The sequence below is a fragment of the Caretta caretta genome, chromosome 25 (genome assembly GCF_965140235.1).
Source record: "Caretta caretta isolate rCarCar2 chromosome 25, rCarCar1.hap1, whole genome shotgun sequence".
Taxonomy (NCBI): Eukaryota; Metazoa; Chordata; order Testudines; family Cheloniidae; genus Caretta; species Caretta caretta.
The window spans coordinates 17,068,944-17,089,951 of record NC_134230.1 but is presented as its reverse complement, the minus strand read 5'-3'; the positions used below and the strand labels follow the sequence as shown (position 1 = coordinate 17,089,951).

The 21,008-nt window shown below is 55.3% G+C and overlaps 1 protein-coding gene across 4 annotated transcripts in view; it reads left to right on the top strand.

Moving 5' to 3' along the window:
* The window catches only part of ABHD8 (abhydrolase domain containing 8), a 31,571-nt gene extending 10,997 nt beyond the window's left edge, over positions 1–20,574 (top strand). For 2 of the 4 annotated variants that reach the window (XM_048830743.2, XM_048830745.2), the window contains 4 exons: positions 10,871–11,612; positions 13,923–14,093; positions 14,649–14,865; positions 15,938–20,574. In XM_048830743.2, the coding sequence (XP_048686700.2) occupies positions 10,871–11,612; positions 13,923–14,093; positions 14,649–14,865; positions 15,938–16,090 (1,283 nt within the window). In that variant the 3' untranslated portion in view covers positions 16,091–20,574. Of the gene's footprint in view, positions 1–3,330; positions 3,557–10,166; positions 10,460–10,870; positions 11,613–13,922; positions 14,094–14,648; positions 14,866–15,937 lie in introns of those variants that run through there. The other 2 variants (XM_048830742.2, XM_075123170.1) reach the window with 2 other exon arrangements.
* Positions 20,575–21,008: the final 434 nt, after the last annotated feature.

Sequence of the window (21,008 nt, the reverse complement as noted above, 5' to 3'; positions counted from 1 at the left end):
ACTGAGCTGCTGAATTCCCATTTCTACCACCCCTCATATTTATTTCTTCTCTTCAGCTGATGTAATAGCCATGTCATTCGTTCAGCATGTGTCACCCAGTGGTTAGAGCAGTGGGCTGGCAGGCAGGATTCCTGTGATCTGTTCTCACGTCACGTGTATTCCTGACTCACTGTGTAAATTCTGTCCCTCGATTTCCCCAGCTCTACTATGGGGTAGTCCAGACCTCTTGGGAGATGGCAGGTGTGTAAAGTTGCATTAATGAATGTCTGCGAAGTGCTCTGAGGTCCACGTATGAAAGGAACTAGAGAAGCAACAGCGTGATTCTTCTGGACAGGCTCAGTGCTGTTAATGATCACAGCTCCCAGGAGAACAGATTCAGCAGGGGTTGGGAGCATTGGGAAGGGAGGATTTCTGTCTGTAACCCAATAACAGCTGCAGGGAATCTGGCATCCTGGGGGCCTGGATCAGGTGAGCCAGGATGGTGCAGAGACCTGTTGAAGGGGGCATGGGTAAGACTGACCGCTGCCCTCTATCCATTAGGAGCAAGTCAGAGACAAGGATCAGCACTCCCTTCCTCCTGAGAAAGTCTGGGTCTTGCTCAGCCTGATGGTCACAGCTTCTCCTTGCTTTGCAGGGGAACTGAAGAGAGTGGGGTTGGCTCATACACATGTGTGCAACCTTGCAAAAACATCTGCTTGCCTGGGAAAGTAATTTTTTTTTGATGGGCAAGGGAGACCGCCCCAGCTTTCCTGATCCATCTTCATGGGAAAGGGCCAAGTAGGGTTTGTGCCTGGACAGGTGAAATGGTCCAGACGGTTCCTTCCCACCCACCCCCGGTGGAGGAGCTGTGAACACCATCTCGGCCGTGGGGAAGACAGTGTCAGCACAAGGGCAGCGAATGTGTGTGTGTGTGACTAGGTGGTGGGAGCCGTGCAGCCGTGGAAGGAGCCGCCTTGCAAAAGCGTTTAAGAAATCAGCTCTGCCTGTGAAAAGCAGGTTTTTTCAGCCGCAGCAAACGCAGGCAGGAAGGAGACAGTTTATCCTTTTAGCTGCTCCGCTCCCGCTGCAGCATCTCCATTAGTATTTGCTGAGACCTGCAGTCCTGCGCTGCCAGATCAAAGGCCTTATTAACTTCTTTCTGATGGCATTTGGGCTTGAGAGGAAGGAAAAGAGGATCACTGAGAGATGAATAACGAACACACACTGCACAGAGGGATGGGGGAGAGAGGTGCAGGAAGAGGAGAAATCTACAGCCAGACTGAGGGTGGCAGGAGCAATTGTAGCAGTTAGAGCAGCGGGCTTGGAGTCAGGACTTCTGGGTTGTAGTCCGGGCTCTGCTGCTGAATCACCATGTGACCTCTGGGGCAAGTCACTTCCCCATCCCATGCCTCAGTTTCCCTGTCTGTAATACTGGGACGATAATACCTTACTTACAGGGGTGTTGTGAAAATTCAAGTGTAAATGGCTTCAGGAGCCTCACAGGGAGGGGAGGAAAGGGCAGAATGAGAGGGATTTATTTGGGGTCAGGGGGACGTATGTGTTCTATAGGGACATTCCAGAAATCTGTTTCCCCAGTGACCCCCGGAGCAGCCTAGGCAAACTCTCCTCAAAGTGACCCTGGTACTGATGGGCCTCTTCTGGCTCCCATCCAGGCTACTAAGCCTGAAGCCCATTGACCCAAAGGGGTGAGTGAGGATTTAGCCAAGTGAGGTCTGGCTGGAAGCCCCACTCGTGCTGGGAGCCAAAGGCAGAACGAGACAGTCGGTCTCTGCTGCGCCGTGGGGAAGGGAGGCCAGTCTGTGGGATCTGCTGCTCTCATTTACAGGGCTCATTTAATTAAAAGGCAGTTAAGCTAATTATTGTCTGTATTCAAAACAAACAGAACCAGAGGTGCATAAGCAGAGGGCTTGAGCCATTAACCCTTTGGGCTCGGTGCTGCCTGGTGACCACAGCCTGCCTACCCTCGGAGCAGGGTCAGCGTGGGCAGGGGCAGAGTCAGCTTCTCTCAGGCAGGGCCCTCTGCCCAGCACTGTCCTGGCAGCCCCCTTCTGGGGTAGGTGGGGAGTTCAGGCCCCATTCAGCCCTTGACTCCTGGCCAAGGGGCTAGTTGCCTTTTCATTGGCAATTGCAATCCCATCTTGCCCTGGAGCAAGCGCTCAGACAATACCTCACCGCTGCCTGCTCTGCTCTGACCGGGCCCCAGGCCTGTTCCGTAGCTTACGTCCAGTGCCAGGTGAGACATTTGGTGCAACGTGTCGGTTTAACTTTTCCAATGGGGCGTTGATCAGGAGCCCAAGTCTGGCACCAACTTGCCCGTCTTCCAAAGTGGGACAATACTGCCTGCGGCGCCGAGAAGCAAAGTGTCTCCAGCTCATCACAAAGGCAGTCAGGGCTTCTCCCAGCTGGGGGTTCAAGTCAGGCTCTGGGTAGCTGAGTGCCATGTCGTGGCCAGCTGAGTCCTGTCCCAACAAGAGAAGGTGTGTACGCATCTCCCTTCGCCTTTGGTCAGGTAAGGAAAGGGGGACCGATTTCTCATTGTCCTGCAGCTGGGGCCTGGTGAGTGCAGCATGCTACCAGCTCTATGTACTAGGCTGTTAAACCTGCTTGGCCCCGGGTGTGACAAGTGCCAAAGGTGCCGGGCAGCGCTGACTGACCCCTGGTGTTGGTTAATGTACTTCTATAGGACTGGGTGTTTCTCAGCTTGTTTTCAGTCAATTTGTGGTCGCTGTTCCCATGTTTGTAAGGATCCTGACTTGCATTTAATCAAAAGAGAAGAAGTTTCCCCAACTCCCACCAAAGGTATTTGACGTAGTGGGAGGACAGAACTGACCCCCTGCTGGTCATAGGGGACCTTAAAACAGCTGGACAAAATTCCCTTTAAATGTGATCCTCAATAATACAGCTTAGCTCTTGCATTGACTTTTTTCATCCATAGAACTCAAAGCACTATGCAAGGCTACTACAGATGGGGAAACTGAGGCATAGAAAGCCAACATGATCTGCCCCCATGATCACACATCAGATCAATGGCAGAGCTGAGACTAGAATCCAGGATCCTGGTGCTCCATCCACCAAAGGTTTGAAAATGGGAGTCAGCAGAACCAAATTTATGCTACTGGTTCCACCCCCGAAATTTACTCAAGTTATTCCCATGTCTAACCCCACTTTTCATATGCTGGGAAGTCTCCTGCTTTGTCTCCCTTTTGCTGTGTCAGCTGGGGAAGGAGCTGTCCCTTTAAGAGCAAAAGAACTGGGGTGGATGAGACCAGCTGGTTTAGTGCAGCTATTAACAGATACAAGGATTAGGAAGCTGCCAGAAAAATCTTGGCATTCTAGGGATTGTGCTGCATCCTGCACGAGTGCCCATGGGACATGTCTGCGCTGGGGAGGAGAGGACACCCGGACGTGAACTTGGCTGGGTCCAGAAATCACAGCACAAGGGCACTGGCTTGACATTGCCTGGCCTGTGTGAGGGTTATGGTAGCTCAGGATCTGCCACTCCACCATGTGATGGGAAGAGAGACCCTCTCATCCTTGCATGCTGGCTGCTTTCAGGGTAAGTTCTCTAGTGCCTCCACTGGTGTCTTCTTCCTCGCTGGGGCAGAGACGTGAACTAACCTGGGCCTGACCCAGGATTCCTTAGGGTCCAGTTATCCACTTCCCTGACTCTGAGGGCCAGGAGCCTTGGAGGTGCTGCTGTATTCAGTGTACAAAGCAGAGCCCTTGGATCCAGCAGCTGAATCTTTATATGATCCGTCACCCTGACAGGAGGCAGGTTTTAATGTGTCCCCTTGCGAAACATGGGTTCTGCTAACACAGACGTGACAGCAAAGGGACATGGCAGGTTTAGATGTGGGACCTGACTCTCCTCTACCTTGCACCGTCAGTGATCCCCTTGCAAAGTGACTGCATTCCGATCTGGTAGCGTCAGGCACCTGCTTTGCAGAGGTGACACAAGTGCCAGTGAATCGGGCTCATTGTACCTCGGATGATCTTTGCTATATATGATAATGATATAATTCAGGAATTAAGTAATATGTACACACTTCTGCAAAGTGTTATGGACAGAGGTAGTTCGGTGTGCACATGTGTGTACGTATCAGACACAAGCTAAAATATGGTAAAACTATACCTGTGACTCCATCGTTTTATTATTTGGATTGTGGTGATGCCAGGGGCGGGCGGGTTGGGGGGGGTGGTTCAGCCACCGTTTGGACTCTGTTGTGTTGAGCATGGTACCAGTAAATCTGTCCCTGGCCAGTGAGGAGTTCCCACTCCAGGCTAATGGCAGGATGTCAGGAATGCAGGAGGAAGCTTTGGTGAGGTGTCTGTCAAGTCCTGTTGGTACATTTCACTGTCCAGATTGTTACATGGCATGTGTGGGGCTTCCACTTTCTGAGCCTTGAGTTCAGAGCTCGGAGAGACTTGAATTGTAGCTACTTATCCCAAAAGGAAGAAGGGAATTGACAGGAAACTCCCCTTGCATAAAGCCTCTGACTTTGCTAAGGGAACTGGTGCTCAGATGAGCTGCGTGAAATAAACGGGCTGCCCTTGTGGTGAGAAATCCCCAGGAGCGGCCAATTGTGCTGGGGGCCGACTGGGCAAAACCACTTACTGGGACTAGCTGCTGATATTGAGCTGGCATGTGGCACATCCAGTCTGTTCCGCTTAGATTCTCGTACCATGCCCAGCGTCTTGGTGTTAGAACTTCTGGACTGGCACTGTGAGGGGGAAAGTTATTTCTGATGGATGAAAGTTTTATTCTCCATCAAGTGCATTTGAATGTTCTTTGTCTGAGCCCCTGTGGTGTGGGGGATTGCTGATACGGTCTGGATGGCGTGTGGGGTGCTGGGGTGCTCTGTAATGCAATGCGAAGGCCATTACGGCCAGCGGAGCACAGGATCCAACATGTAAAAAGGTTTTGGATCCCTTCCCCCCAGCTTATAGTCACCCCCTGCTCCTCTCCTCCCTTCCAGGCAAAGGCCTCCCTGTGCCTTACAAAGATGAACCCGGGAGGCAGGGCTGGGTCATTTTCTTCAGCGTGGTAAAACAACTAGCCGTGGGAGACTGCAGATGGATCTAGAACCCAGGAGTCCTGCTTTGCCCTCCAGCACCTGTTCCTCACCCAAAGCTGAGAACAGAACCCAGGAGTCCTGACTTCAACCCCCTGGTCCAACCGCAAGACCACCTGTCCCCCAGGATTTATTTTGACTGCTCTAATTCCCTCTCCTGGCATCTGTGAACAAAGCTCTTGTCATCCTGCCGGCGGGTGGGTTTGAAGTGTGTTGGTGGAGTGAAGTGGCCAGCTCCTAACAGCCTAGCTGGAGTTTATACACTTAATTCCCTGCTGGAAGCATGCGCTTCCCTCCCTCCATTCTGCAGGGATTTGCTGTCTGGCTGGCAGTAAGTGCAGGCATTAGCTCCGGTGGGGGCTGGCGGGGGGAGCTCTCCCAACAAGCCAGCCCCCTCTGCACAGCAATGGATCCAGCTGTACTCTCCTGCTCTAACAGTCCATCAGCATCAATAATTCACTGCGCCAGCCTGGGCCTGGTAAATAAGAAATGCACTTCGACCTGCCCCGCGGGAGGGGGGATCTCCCCTTCCCCCCTGCAGGGACTGCATCCTACAGGCTGCCTGACCCCGGACGAGTTTGGCTCCTGCGGGGAGCGGGTCAGGACCTGACACAGATATCCGGGTGTGGATCCTTTGGTAGCATCTGCTCTGTTTACCTGGGCCTTGGGGCCTCTCTCTGCGGGGATGGTGGGTCTCTGTGCTGTGCCACAGAGTCACTTCTGACCCAGGTTACATTCCCAGGATCCCTTCTGTAACTGCTCTTGGCATTCAGATTACAGATGAACTTGGGTAATAGACGAGCTCTTCATCTCGCCCTCTGGGCTTCCATCTCCTGTTCCCATCTGCATGAAACAGCCTCCGTCCGCACGCACCAAACACCCACCTGTAAGCCAGGGCATCCAACAGCTGCAGCTCAGGCTCTTCTCTACACTGTTGGGTTTTGCTTCTCCAAATCCAACAGTTTGACATAAATCCAAGAGCTAAACCCAGTCCTGTTCTCCACAGGGGCTGGCCTGGCTCACTCCCAGCTGGCTGATTGTTAGCCTTTTAGCCAAGGACCAGGTGACCTGAATCTTATCACCTGATTCTCAGACTATTCACCTGGGAGGCAGCTAATTAGTCACAGACGGGATGCAAGCCAAAGGGCCATTCCACCGTATGACACCATCCCCCTAGTCCTTCTTCCAACGGTGGTGATGATCCTTTGACCTACTGTTTTATCTGGAGGGCTAAGCATTAGAGTGGGAGTCAGGAACTCCCAGCTTCTGTTCCCTGCTTTGCCCCTTGGGCAAGTTCCTACCACCTCTCTGTGCCTCAGTTTCCCCATCAATAACAGGGATAATGACCCTGATCCACCTCCTAGGGTGGCAGGTTGCAGGGCTTGAGAGCATGGCTAGTATGAGCTCACTGCGCTGAGGGCGATTACACTAGTGCTATTGCATTGATTTCAGATGTCCAAGCATATGGGGTGAAATTGACCCCACAAGGCCTCTGTTCCTCTTCAGTCCAGGGTGACCTAGATGGGAGCCTAACTTTGCTGTCTCCCTGCCCTGGCGTGAATTTCTCCCCAGTGCACAATCTAGCATCCCAGTGCCGCAGCAGATAGGAGCTACGCTCCCGTGTATCCACCTTACTGGGGCCAAAGTTCTCCCACCTGCACCATAGCAACACGCTGAGCTGAGTCCCTGACTTGAAGTCACCCCGACTCTCCTGAAGGCAGGTGCAGGCAATGCCTCTGGCGGATCAGAGCAGGTTTGAACATAAGAAGGGCCACACTGGGTCAGACCAAAGGTCCATCTAGCCCAGTGTCCTGTCTTCCAACAGTAGCCAACCACAGGTGCCCCAGAGGGAATGAACAGAACAGGGAATCATCAAGTGATCCATCCCCTGTTGCTCATTCCCAGCTTCCGGCAAACAGAGGCTGGGGACACGATCCCTGCCCATCCTGGCTAATAGGCATTGATGGACCTATCCACCATGAATTTATCTAGTTCTTTTTTGAACCCTTTGCTGTGACCTTGGCCACTTTCCCTCCTTCCCTCCCTTCCTACCCCACATTTGTCCATTGGGTTGAAAGCTTGTTGCATAAGTATTTTGCAGCTTTCCCTGTAACCCTGACTCTGTATTGCTTTGATTCCCCATTCCTCCTGCTCTTCGCAGCCACTGGCTTGGCCCATGTGCCCGCTGTGGACGGGCGGGAGGAGGGACGCAGGCTGGCAGAAGAGTTCTCCACATGCAAAGACGCTGCAGGGCACACAGAAACCCCAGTAGTTTCTGATCCAGAAGCCTGATTTGAGACTCACTCTTGCAGCCATGGGAACCTCTGGTGAGGACGCATGTGGGCGTGAGTATTCTTCAGTAAAGAGCCAGCACCTTACAGCTGGCGGACGTGTTACTGCAGCCCTCAGACACATCGCTCCAGCGTCCCGTACTTGCATAGAATGGGCTGTTTCTCCTGGACGTCGTAGCATTGCTGGGCCGCTGCGATCAAGGCGGCTCCGTGTCTAAGCGGGACAAGGGAGCGGCCCACCATTGTCTTGGCAGGCCAGCTGTGGGGGGAAATAGGAGACCCTGCTCCAGAGATGCGTGCTGCCGGGAGCTGGATGGTAGCGCTGCTGCTTTCATCCCCCAGCGCATTGTCAACGGGCAGCAGCTGGGACTTTCGCCCGCACTTTGGCTCACAGCGGCTAGATTTTGACGCGGGTGGATGTTGAGTAAACTGGCAGCCCTGGAGCTAGAAGTCACCTGCTTCTGCACAGAGCTGGGACAGTGGTGGGCAAGCGTCCCCTATACCGATCCTGCTGATTTCTCAGCCCTGAGCTGGAAGAGCCACCCCTGGGGTGAGAGAGGAGCCCAGTCTCCAGGACTTATTTCACCCTTGGCCTCCCGACTGAGAACTGCCAGCCAGCGGGGCGGGGGCTTGTAGTGCCGATTACACCGAGACCCACCAACTCATTTCACATAGGGGCCACCCAATGGTTAGATCTGTCAGCCCCTGCCCACCTGGACTGCTTTTGAATCAGTGTGCTGCAGGGGCAAGTTGCCACATCCCATCCCCTGTTGTTATTTAATAGGTCGTGCCCAGAGGCCTTGGTCAGGATCAGGGCTCCTCGACGCAGGCAGCGCGCCTCCAGAACACCCCCTCCTGGCCAGGGGGGCTCTATGGTGCCTGTCTCAGGTTTCTCCTCACAAGGGTTTTCCATCGCTCCTGGGGATTCATGCAGCTCAGCCCTCCTGCAGAGTCACTCTCATGGTCTAGTCCCCTTTTTGGGGTAACAAAAGTCCAGCAAGAGTCCACCCAAACAAGAGTCCTTCCACCCCACTTGAGTTCTTCGTCAATCCACTCCCAGCCCCACCTGGCTGCAGCCTCTTCCCTGCAGAAGCCTCTCTGCGGAGCAGTGACTCGGGCCTCCCACCTGGAGTCTTGAGGTTGCAGGGGCCCTCCAACCAGCTCTCGGCTGGGCTTTCCTCCTTTTCAGTCCCGCTGCCCAGGTGGGTGTAGCAGGCTGGGGCTAATTGAACAGGGCTGGCAGACCTGAGGCCTCCTGGCCCTCAAAGAGGCAGGTTACCCTGTTACACACCAGCAATGCTCAGTGTTGCCCAAATGGCCCCTGCTCCAGGGAGTTCACAGGCTAAGACAGGCCCCATCCAGGCTCTCACTGGTTTGAGATGGTGAAGGCAGATGTCATAGCTTGGTCTGGGTCCTCTTACTGGGGGTGGCCCGGACCATGGTGGTCTCTCACTAATCTGTGTCCTTAGCTGGGCCTTCTACGGTCTGGTCCTTGAGAGGTTGGAAGGCCAATAAGAATGCCTCCCGCCCCCTGAGGAAGAGGAGCCGTAATTACACCCCCCACAAACTCCCCTTCCGCACGATTGTCAGACTTGGTTTATGGAATGACTGTAATTAAACTCTCCAACTCCATTCCCTGTAATTTCAAGCTCCCAATATTTGTACTGGTGGTTTTGACTGGAGATGCATTATTCAGACCATTCAAATCTATATATGTTGGTGGTTGTAGCTGCCTTTCTTTAGCGGCTAACTCGGGGCCAGAAGTAAAATGTAGATTTTTTAAAAATGTGCTCTTCTTTGGGAGTTCTTGTTGGCAAGCATCGAAGAATCTGATTTAAACGATTCCCTGAGTTTGAGCTGATTCAGAACTGAGAGGGGATAGCAAAGGTGTACGTGTGGCGGGGGCGTGTGTGTGTGTCTGTGGAGGGATGGGAGGGTGATTCGTCGGAAGCAGCAATGGAACTGTGTGTCACAAAAAACATTTACATTCCCCTTGCTGTCTGGCTCCGCGAGTAGGTTCCTTTCCCAGCCTGCATCCCAAACTCGCCCCTTCCTGGGATTTGGCTTTAGCAGTAACCTAAATTCCAGCTCAAGCCTTCCCTTCAGGCTTGGCTACACCTGTTGTTCCTCGCTCAGGCCTGCTCAGCCCACACTCTAGATTCTCCCTCTCTTTCTTTCTGCCCAGAACCCACGTAACCCTTTCTCAGCAGAATCGGCCTCTCCTCACAGGGTGGGGATGTTTCAGGTTAGAACTGCCAGCTGGTCACAGACTGGGTCTGTGGTCTCAGGTAAGTCTCTTCTCTCGATGCCAATGACGGTAATAATCTTCCTCTCCTCCCATGTTTGTTGTAAATTCTGATTAACGAGTGTGTCTGTAAAGTGCTTTGAGGTGTGTGGGCGCTAGGCAAGGGCAAAGGAATAGTATTGGCGGGTGTGTGTGGTGACCTAGATACATGCCCTCTAATGTTATCTCTTCTGGGGCCTGTCTCTGCCACTGTGGGTGGCTGTGAGATGCCAGGGATTGTTGCTATCTAGACGCTGGTTTATTGCTACTTGAGTTTATCTCCAGCCAGGCTGGCTGTGCGTCACACCCGACTTGCTTAATCACAGTTGCCATCCATGGAAGGGACTTATCCATGGCACTCAGCAAGTCAGGAATAGAACCCAGGAGTCCTGACGAAAGGGGACTAGATAAATCAGAGTGTATTTCTCAGTCGCCTGCAAAGCATGTATCTGGTGACGTGGGTAGCAGGAAGGCTGCAGCAGTGAAGGGGGGACTGTTACTGTGTTTTGTGAGTCAGGACAGTGGGGTTGTTTTTGGCACTGTTCATGGGACTTGAACCTCCTCTGACTTTCACTGAGGTGACTTTGCTGGTGCTCTGGTAGCGCGAGGAGAGACTCGGGCTGCGTCTCGTCGCCAGTGCCCCATCTGGGCATTTGGAGCGTCTCTGCCAGGGCGCATCTGTGCTAACACTCCGCACTTAACATCTCCAAAGCAGGAGAAATGTGCATTGCTAAGAGCCAATGGGCCCCACTCTGATTTCATTTACCCCGGGGCGACTCCACTGGCTCGACTTACTGCTGATTCACACCAGTGTAAGTAAGAACAGAATCAGGCCCCCTGGGGCCACATTGGGGATTTCTTTCTTCTGATTTTGGGGGAGGGTGACAAAGAGCTCTGGCTGTAGTGGCCTGATTCCCCGCTGCTTGCACTTGGTGGGTGTGAAGTGCTACAGAGCCGAACGGCAGCATGTTCCACTCTCTCTGCACAGCAACGACACACGGTGCAGGGTAGAGAAGAACCAGGCTCAGTCGTGTCCTGCTCACACTGAGCTGCTTGGCTCTCCCTGCCCTGAGACAGGCCAGATCCTCAGCTGCTGTCAATGGAGCAATGCCAATTCATACCCCGCTGCAGATCTGGCCTGGGACAGGACCGCGGGTGGTTCAGTGGGAGTCGGTCTCCTCGCTAACAGCTCTCCTCCTTGCTTGCCTTTCACCCCTTTCCAGGAAGCATCATGCTGACCAGTATCGCCGATGGGATCATGTGTTGCTTGATGGGCAAGACAACCAATGCGGTGGGGCCTGTGGACAGCTTTGAGTCCAGCGACGGCTACAGCTTCCTGGAGGTGAAGCCCGGGAGGGTCCTGCGGGTGAAACACACCCTGCCCACCCGCCAGCCCGAGGAGGGACCCGAGGGGCCCGAGCGGGGCGTGGTGCACTGTAAGCGCAAGATCACCCTCTACCGCAGTGGGCAGCTGGTGATTGAGAACCTGGGCGATGCCATCCGCTCCGAGCTCCTGCACTGCCAGAACGGCCCCATGGAGCCCCAGAGCACCATGGAACTGGAGCTCTCGGACGTTGCTGGCAATGCCTCCACCCAGGGCACCGCCAACCCGGGCTCCAGCGCCCAGCAGGCTCTGGCGCCCGGCAAGCGCCGGAAGCGCAAGCCCAAGAAGGTTGTCAACATCGACTGCAAGAAGCAGATCAGCAGCTGCAAGGGGACGCAGAGTGACGTGGTGCTGTTCTTCATCCACGGCGTGGGCGGCTCCCTGGACATCTGGAAGGAGCAGCTGGACTTCTTCAGCAAGCTGGGCTACGAGGTGGTGGCCCCAGACCTGGCCGGACATGGCTCTAGCTCCGCCCCGCAGATCGCAGCCGCCTACACCTTCTATGCCCTGGCTGAGGACATGAGGGCCGTCTTCAAACGCTATGCAAAGAAGAGGAACATCCTGATAGGCCACTCGTACGGGTAAGGCACCGGCAGGTGGTGGAGAGGCTTGCACAGTGGGTAACTCCCCACCCCAGCATAGTCTTCTCTAGTGAATGGGTCTCTCAACACACCGTGTGGGTCAGGACTCCCCGCTGAAAGAAAGATGATAGGACTAGAGGTCTTTCAATTACAGATCGGTACATCTGGTCTCATGTCCCAACCACTCATCAAGCTGGATCACACCACTGGGCCATCCTCCTGGACTGGCCCTTTGGAAGGTGAGGGAAGCCCCCCATGCAGCTGGCCCATTGTCCCGTCAAGGAAACTAGTGGCCCAAGTTGCAGCTGCAAGGCTTGTGCAAGGCCAGAGGAAGCAGTAATGCAAATAGACCTCTCTCGCTCTGGCTCTGCTTGGTAGGGTAGCTGTGTGGCTTGTCCCTTTAATGGTAGCTTCTCCCCAGTGGGCTCCTTGCTGTCAGGGGTGGCTGGGAGTGGTCAGCCTCCTTCCTGATCCCTTGATTATTAGTTTTTATTTGGTTCTTAAATCTGGGAGGAGACTCTGCAAACCTGGCAGCGGCTGCAGCAAAGCCCAGTGCATCTCCTGCTGCCTATTGTCGACTGGTGCATGATCCCTACCCCCAGGCGGATTCAGTCTTCAGCCCCAGATCACAGGCCCTAAACATGCACTCTGGGGGGCTGTGCTGTGCTGGCTGGCCCTAGTGTCAGCTCCACTCCCCCTGGTCACTGCTGCCCGGGGAGCAGAGGTAGCCTGCGCAGTTCCCAGTGGCCATGCAACGAGCTCTGAGCCACGCTGAGGAAGTCTGGGAACAGCTACTGGGCAGGCCCCCCACAGCATGTGCTTCACCCCCAGGCACTGCGGGTGAAAGGGGAGATCACTTTCCATGGCGCTTCCCATCCTTGGCCTCTCTGCCGAGACCTCTGACGAGAGGGCTGGCTAGAGGCCGGTGGGGCAGAAGTCCTGTGCTGAGACTAGTCACCTCATCGCACAGAGGGCTCGGGCCAGACCTGATCTGGATTTGAACTGGGAAACCGCATCTGAATGTCTCCGTAGCTCGGTCCCACCCCCTTGGCTGTCCAGCTTCGATCATGCCCCAGGGGCTCCCGGCCACTCACTTGCAGTCCTAGTGCTCCTAGCAGTGAGGTAGAGCCAGACAGCTCATCCCAGCTCTTGCTTTCCCGGTAGGGACCAATATGCATCATCCTTCAGGGTCTAAACTGAGAGCTGGAGACCTCATTTCACTTATGATCAGCACCATCTCCCCTCTGCTCTCTAATGCTGGAAGCCAGGCTGCACAAAGACCTCCATCTGTGGCCTCCGGGGAGGCTGATGAAGGGGGAGTGACTGCTCCCAAGCAGTGCTGATGACCTGTCCTGCAAGGGGGAGGGGGCCTTATAAATAGCAGTAAGTCCAAGAAAGTCAATTAGGCAGCAGTTAAGCCGTGCAAAGAGCAGTGCGGGGAGAAGGAATTCGTAAAGGAGCAGGCCCTCGCTGCAGCCTCCCGAGGTATTTAATGGTGTGGCCAGGAATGGAGGAGACAGATACTGGCTCAGAGCCGGTGAGTGAAAGGGGATTAGGTTTGAAAGACAGCTGTGGAACGTGAAGGGATCTTGGCTGTCAACTAGATCAGAGATGAAACATCCCCCCCACCCTCCCGCCACCCAGGTCCTTGTGCGATGGACACTCTCATCCATGCTGTCTAATGATTGATTTGCAGCGCAGTGAGAATCAGACACTCGTTAGAGGCTATCCCTGTTCCAGCTCTGGAGCGTCTGTGTAATTCAGACCCCAGTAATTATGGAGCAAAGATGCCCTAGCAGCTGGTTGAGTTCAGGTGTGTACATAAAGCAGGACTGAACCGATCAGCTCCCTCCTGCTCTGGGGCTCAAAATGTGTCTCAGGCAAAGTAAATGGTACAGGCTGGGTTTCACTTGGAGCAACGATATTGGGGTTCCTCAGCTCTTGGTCAACCCACATGTTTCAAGTAGGACTGGATTAGCAGGGGAGGATTAAGGGTGGTCGGCAGAGCCGTGTGTGTGGGGAGCCCAGGGATGGGATAGCAGAGAGGGGGCGCAGGTCAGGAGTGACTGGCGTTGGCAGAGTGGTGTGTGTAGGGAGCCCATGGCTGGGACAGCTTCCGAGGAAGGCGTATCTCCTCTCTAACAGCACTATCCCATGTGGGGGGGGAAGGGGGAGAAGCCCCCCCGGCCGCCAGCCTCAATCCTTTTTGTACTCAGACATACGAGTATCAACAGCCTTTGTAACTTCCACACCAGCTGGTGTGACTGCGGGTGCCCCCCGTCAGATAAATGCCCTGTCTCCTCCTTGCAGGGTTTCCTTCTGCACTTTCCTAGCCCATGAGTACCCGGACCTGGTCCACAAGGTGATCATGATCAACGGGGGCGGCCCCACCGCGCTGGAGCCCAGCCTGTGCTCCATCTTCAACATGCCAACCTGCATCCTTCACTGCCTGTCCCCCTGCCTAGCCTGGAGCTTCCTCAAGTGAGTCGCCAACTCTTCTGACAGCTGTGGCTGGAGAAAATTAACACTGGGGAGGGAGAGGTTTGCAGAAGGGTATGAAAAGCTTCCCCCTCCTCCGCTCGGTACGACGGGCCGTACCAGCAAGGGCAGAGGCAGCGCTGGGGATGTGCCAGGACAAGTGGCAGCCACATCTGGCAGCAGCTCCCCACATCTGCTTCTCACCCCCTCTTGCACAGCTTCACCTATTGTCCCGCTAAGCATGGCATCTGAAGGGGCTAGTATGCACCCACGGCAGGGGCCTGCCCGGCCTCTCGCAGCCCCAAGAGGGGCCCGGCTCTAGCTGAGCAGAGACGCGCAGGGGGAGATCATCTGGGCTCTGCCATTGCCCAGAGACAGTCAGTCCGTCCGCCCAGCAGGCAAACAGCAGCTCTCCCTCCCCAGCCCATCGCCTGGGCTCACTCCCTGTGCCAGGCATCTTCCGCGCCAGCTCTCTGTGCTACTGCAGACCCAGCTGGGCTCCCCCTGACCCGGGCCATGCTGCTAACTCTCCCCCACTCTTTGTCATGTGCCCGGTAGGGCTGGCTTCGCTCGCCAGGGTGCCAAAGAGAAGCAGCTGCTCAAGGAAGGCAACGCCTTCAACGTATCCTCCTTCGTCCTGCGGGCCATGATGAGTGGGCAGTACTGGCCGGAGGGTGACGAGGTCTATCACGCCGAGCTCACCGTGCCGGTGCTGCTGGTCCATGGCATGCATGACAAGTTTGTGCCAGTGGAGGAGGATCAGCGGATGGCCGAGGTACGGTACCGGCAGCCAGACCTGCGTGGGCTGAGGAGCACAGTGTGAGTTAGAAGCAATGGGATTTGCTAAGTGGCATCAGATCGTTGGTCTGTGTAGTCAGCATCCCCCTTCTTGCTGTGCTGGACCAGGCCAGTGGGGTCATATCGCCTGGTTTTCTCTGCCTCTCCCCAGCTGCCCCCAGTGAGACCCCTGCCCTGGGATCTCCCCTCCCTGCTGTACTGACTCAGGCCAGGACCCATTAAAACCCTTCAGCCTTGAGTGGCTGGAAGGAACACATCCTTCAGGTGCAATGTGCCCTCTCATGGGACAGAGCCCAATCTAGCTGTTGCAGCCATTGGATGAAATGTGGTTCTGATTTGCATATGCAGATATATCATCCTTCCCTTGAACTCCCCCGACTGCCATGGTGGAGAGGCAGAGTAGGGGTCCAGCTGGATGCAGTCCTGGGGGCAGAGCCACCCTGTGTGGACAGCTGTGTGCAACATGCTGGTCAACTTGGGCAGGGACCCCCACCCACTGCCTGCCCCCCCTTCCCTGCCCCTGATCAGAGAGGCACGCTGGGCTCAGGGCACATCTCCTCTCTGGCTCCTGTGCTGCCAGCCAGCGGCCCTGGAGGTCACCCTGCTCCCCCAGGCTAGCTGGAGCGTGAGCGATGGCTGACGCCTGCCAGTGCATGAACAGACAGGCAGAGCCCTTCAGCTGCCCTTGCCTGGCGTTATCTCCTCTTCCTCTGGGGACGAGCAGCGTGGAACGTGTTGCTGGCATGGGCAGGGTGGCTCTCGCAGCAGCTTGCGTCCCAATGAGATAAGCCCAGAGCTGGGTGCCAGGACTGGAGCTGGGGGGAAATCAGTCCATGCCCATTGAGCCTGACCTCAGCCCCAGGGGCTCTGCCATTGAGTCTGACAGCTCCAGACTTCCTCCTTGCACCATCAGTTCAGCACTAGTATATGCCCTCCCCACCCCCGCTAGTGCCCACCTGTATGGGAGGGGGAACTGCTGGCTGGGATCCTGACTCTTCCAGTTTCCATAAGCCCTGATGGCCATCCTGTGCCATGTCCTCTATTCCCAGATCCTGCTGATGGCGTTCCTGAAGGTGATTGATGAGGGCAGTCACATGGTGATGATGGAGTGTCCGGAGACGGTGAACACCCTGCTCCACGAGTTCCTCCTGTGGGAGCCCGAGATGCCCGCCGGGGAAGGGCGAGAAGTGGAGAAGAAATAAGCCAGTCAGCGAGTGGTGACCCGGCTCCGGTGCTACTTCGACGGGAGGGACTTTTCGACATGGAGAGAGACGGGGTCTGAGTGCAGGAGCGGAGGGGGGTGTGGTGGAAAGGCTCCTCCCTGGCCACGCCTGGAGCTGCTTTCTTCCCTGGATACAGCTGGATTGGAAGCTGGGCTGGCTGGCAGTTAAGCACAATGGCTTCAAGGGGAGCCTCTTTGCAGGGCCTGGTGCGTGCAGGCTGGCGGCAGGAGTAGGGCAAACTGGCTGAGGGCGCGCTCCTTGGGAGGGTACGCAAGCACGCAAGCTGCATCTTCATCCTGTTTCCTTGTAGTATAATTTCTCTCATGCAGTGGCCCCATTTAGGGCAGGGGGTGGAGAAGGGAGACTGTGGGGAGGGGCTCAGACTGGTACAGCATGTGGGGCCTCTCCGCTCCCCATAGCATCCCACCCACCATTAACCAAAGGGGCGCTTTAAGGGAGAAGCCACAAGATGAGGATGGACAAAGCCATAAGGGGCAGGCTCTTCCCACGAACTCTTAGCAGCTAGATCCCCCGCTTCGCTTCGGCTGAACGTGAGCCAGCCCTGGATAGCTGAAGCACCTTGCCGGAGGGCCAGTGGTGGGCTTGACCCTGCCCGACACAGGGTACCTGCCCCGAGGAGCTCACAGCCTAAAGGATGTGTGGCTTTTGCCCCAGGGAGAAGAGGCAGAGAAGTGAGGACTGGTCACCATGCATGTCTGGCTGGTAGCTGAGCAAGGCGGGATAGTGACTGGTGGTGCCAGACTCCGAAGAGCAGCCCTTGAGCCTGGCTCTGGGACACAGGGACGGCTCCTGCTGAACGCTAGCTGCCCTGCCTTGGGACTGGGCCCATAGATCAGCTTGACACCAGCTGTCCGAGAGGAGGGGGCGGATGAGCAAAGGCCGAGCTGTCCAGCAGCAGGGTCTACTGTTCTCAGCACACCCCAAGCATGCCTTCCACCTCCTAACCCACCAGTGCTTTAGGTACCTTTTCCCTGGCTTCATCCACATGGCGACCCTCCGTTTCCCCACACAACCTTCAATGAACCGATAGGGCCAGGGGAGGGTCTTGGGGAACTGATTTTGACGCCGTCCCATGATCAGTCAGACCATAGGTCAATGACATTGCAGCCGGATTCACTGCAACCCCAAACTGCTCCCTTCACTGGGGCCAGGTCCTGCCTCAGGGCATTTTCCTCGCCAGCTTCCCGCTGAGCATCTCCCGAGTGTAGTTTGGTAGCCCGGATGGAAGCTGAGTGTGTCCCCATGTGAAGCGGAGAGAGAGCCGTGGCACATCATTATCTAGCCATTAACACACCGTGCATCCATCCATCCCCGTTAGCGTCACTTTTCGCACCCAAACCTGGTGGACATCGAGTAATCTAGCCCTGGGTTAGTGGGGGGAGGGGAATGCTGCAAAGAATGAGGGAATAACTACAAAAGAAAACCAGTCACGTTACCTATAGATGCCACTACTGTGGAAAAACCACCCTCTGACGCTGTCCATGCGGCTTTTCCTCTGGACCCTGGCAAAACCAGCAGCGGGGCAGGTACCGGCTGAAAGGGGCAGGGAGGGGCTGAGTCCGTTGCAGAACGGGCTGCAAAGAGTTGAAAGTTGAGCTCTGGGGCTCCCCCTCCACTTTGACAGCAGTGACCATTTGATCCATTCCACAGCGGGGTGGACAGGAGTTGGGGCCAGTTTAACCGTGTCCAGCTGCAGGCCAGACTGACCCAGAGGCAGAGGAAAAAGTCTCCCCCACCCCTCATTTTCAGTTACTAGGAGTGAGGGGATGGGTGGGGGCTGCTGTGTGACCGAGGCCTGGCTGGGACAGCTGTGCTGCAGCTCTCCCCCCTGCAGCCAGGCCTATCGGCTCCCTCCTGCTCCACGCTGGATTATTGCCAGCTGACGGCCCATAAAAGGAACAGCGCTTCGTGGCCATAGAGCTGCACACCCAACCCTGTGCGGCATCGCCCAGGCTGCCAGAGCCCACGCCGGGTGCAGGGATCTCTCCCTTCCCTGCTCCGTCATCGAAACCAAAGAGATACAAATGAGCCTGTTTGTCCTGTACAGGCCTCCGCAGAGCAGCTCCCGCACTCTGCAGAGAACTGAACGGGGGCGGGGTGGGGCAGATCTGGACACTTCACCCCAAGAACAGGCTGAGCCAATCCTCTACTGGAGCTGGACCAAGTTGCTGGAAGGATCTTTGGGGGCCTCCTGAGTGCAGCTGACCCCCTGCTCTTCTGCACAGCCAGGGCTGAGGGGCTTCTGCGCCCACCTCTGCGTGACAGCACCACTTCTCCAAGGCCAAACCTGCTCCAGGCACGCTCAGCCCTGCCACGGACTGCAGCGGCTGTGGGCCAAGCCAAAAGCCACTGCTGAGCTTGGCTCGTCCCCGGGAGCACAGCCCTAGGGTCTCTGACACGACAACAGCCTAGCGATGGCCGTTCCAGAACAGAACCCATCTCCTGAGCCAGCAGGTTCTAGCGGGGAGGAAGCCTGAGTATGGCAACCCACCATATGCGACAGCAACCTGACTCCCTGCTCCGCGGGAACCAGCAGATATGGATCACTGACTGAAGGGTGTCCCTCCCGGGTGCTCCTGACCCATGCGGCTGTGGTGGACTTGGCTCCTGGCCCTTGCTGTCTGTACCTGTTTGTCTCATAATGAGAATTTTAACGACTTACAAGGAGGTTCAAAACAGTTAGTCGACTTTGCCTCCAGTGAACTGTGTGACCAAGTGGCTGCTATTAACCAATCGAAGCAGGAATCTCTAGACTAACGCCATCTCTAGACTAACGCCTTGTCATCCGTTACATGGCTGGATGACCCCCGTGTTACAGCATCTCTGTTATTCTTTGTGTCCTTAATTCTTAGTGGAAGCCGCCTAGCACTTCAGCCTTCTGATGTTTTATTTCAGAGCAGCTGCAGAAATGTGCACAGACCTGTTGTAACCTTCCATTTGTTAGGGACCATCCAGTTAACAATCCAAGGGGACCCTCCCTTTGCAAACTGAATCCTCGGGGGTTATTGCTGTGGGGCTCGGAAGCACTTTGCGTTTGAATGAGATGTAGAACTAGTCAGGAAAGATCCCCCAGCTCGCTGGGAAAGGGCAGGGGGATCGTTAACCTCATTGTTCTGGCCCAGTCCCACTCTGGGTAATTACATTGTGCCTGCTTAAATTAACCCTGCCATTGCCAAGTGAAACGGTTGTGCAGCCTTTTGCTGCACGCTATTAAACAGCTGCTGAATTTCAGCGGGCAGTGGAATTATCCCGCTGTGGTTTGGACAGCCCTGGCTCACTGGAAACTACAGACAACAGATTCTCTTTGCAGGGGATTTGCATGGGCATCTCAGAGAGAAGCAGCAACTCAGCCAGCTCTGGCCCCGAGCAGCAGGAAAACGACACAGCAGCTTCCAAGGAGGAAGAGCTGCACTGATTAGGGACTAAATGGCAGACAGGCTCCTGCCTCTAGTTCATTGTTATGATGGGGTCCGGAAATGCTAACACTGCTCTGAGAAAGCCGAGGGGTCTGTCAGACACGCCACGGAATGAGGAATGTGTAGTAACTTCATTGCCAGAGAATGGATTTGCACTGGACCCTGCGCTGAGTGCAGACAGGGGCTGGCTGCATGGTCAGCCAGCCACCAGAGAACACTGTCACTGTAGCGTAAAGAAATCTCTGCTTATTGCAGTAGACAGACTGTTCTCCCTCCCCACCCCCCAAAATAGTGGCAGTAGCGGGCAGCTATTGCCCATGACAAAGGAAGAGGTACTGGACCCAACTCCTCCTCACCCCACACAGTCCCTTACACCAGTGGGTGTAAAATGCTACCGACTCCAAACAGCACCATCCTAGCACTAAGGGTTAATGGCTGCCCAAAGTGTGGGGTGAAGAGGTGCAGCCCTGGGTGCAGCCCTGTCCCACCCTTCTCCTCACCCTTAGAGCAGGGTGTGTTCAGCTAGCCCCACTGATGGGTGGGAGGGTAGGAGCTATTCTCCAATGAGGAGGGAGAAGAGGCCAATGCTTTGGCTAGGTTCTCTCCCACTAAGTGGCAAGGGTGAGGTTCTTAGAGAACTGTCTGTAACCACCAGCCCCAGGCAGGCTGTGGCCCCACAGACAGAAGCCTGCTGCTGGCACTGGACTGCCATGCTGTCTGATTTGACCATTAACAGTCCCTCCCTACAGCTGGGCCCCAAGAGCTGCTTCCCCCATCCTCCTGATTTGTACTTGGAAACACAGGGTTGACCTTGTCGCTGTGTTGAGGTGACTGTTACTGTGCCCTGTTGTGGTACACGTTCTTTTAAGTGTTTGTTGCCATTAATTCTGGAGTCTGTGCCACTTGTACCTGACCCTGCTTGTGTGGAAGCAAAAGGAAAGTTGTGTGCTGTGATCCACCATTTAAAAATGAAACCCTAACCTGTGAGTGTGCCATTTCATACAGTAAATATCTACGATATTCTCAGCACATGTGACTTTATTGATAGTGACACGCTCCTGGGGCAGGGTCTGGTCTAGGCTCTAACATAGGCCCTAGTTCCATCACTGCTGCTCTGAGCTGTTAGCCTCTCTGCTGGTCACAAGGAGAGTCTCGCTGAATTTTAAAGCATGAGCAAGGGAGCAGGGTGTCTCACAGGCCGGGCAGGAGTCTTATGGCTCTCCAAGGAGCCTGTTAGAGCTGGTACTGAGAACAGCCCTGATCAGTTCAAAGGGGTGTGAGAAAACCAGCTCTGAGCCTAAAGATTGGTACAGCACAATGTACCAGAGAGATTAAAATGTGTGAGAGAAGGAACAGGGAAGCCCAACACCTCTCCCTACTTCGGGGTGGAGATGGGGAGGAGGAATGATCCTGCACTGTTTGCTTCACAAAGCAGAACAGAGGCTGGGGGATGGACTGAG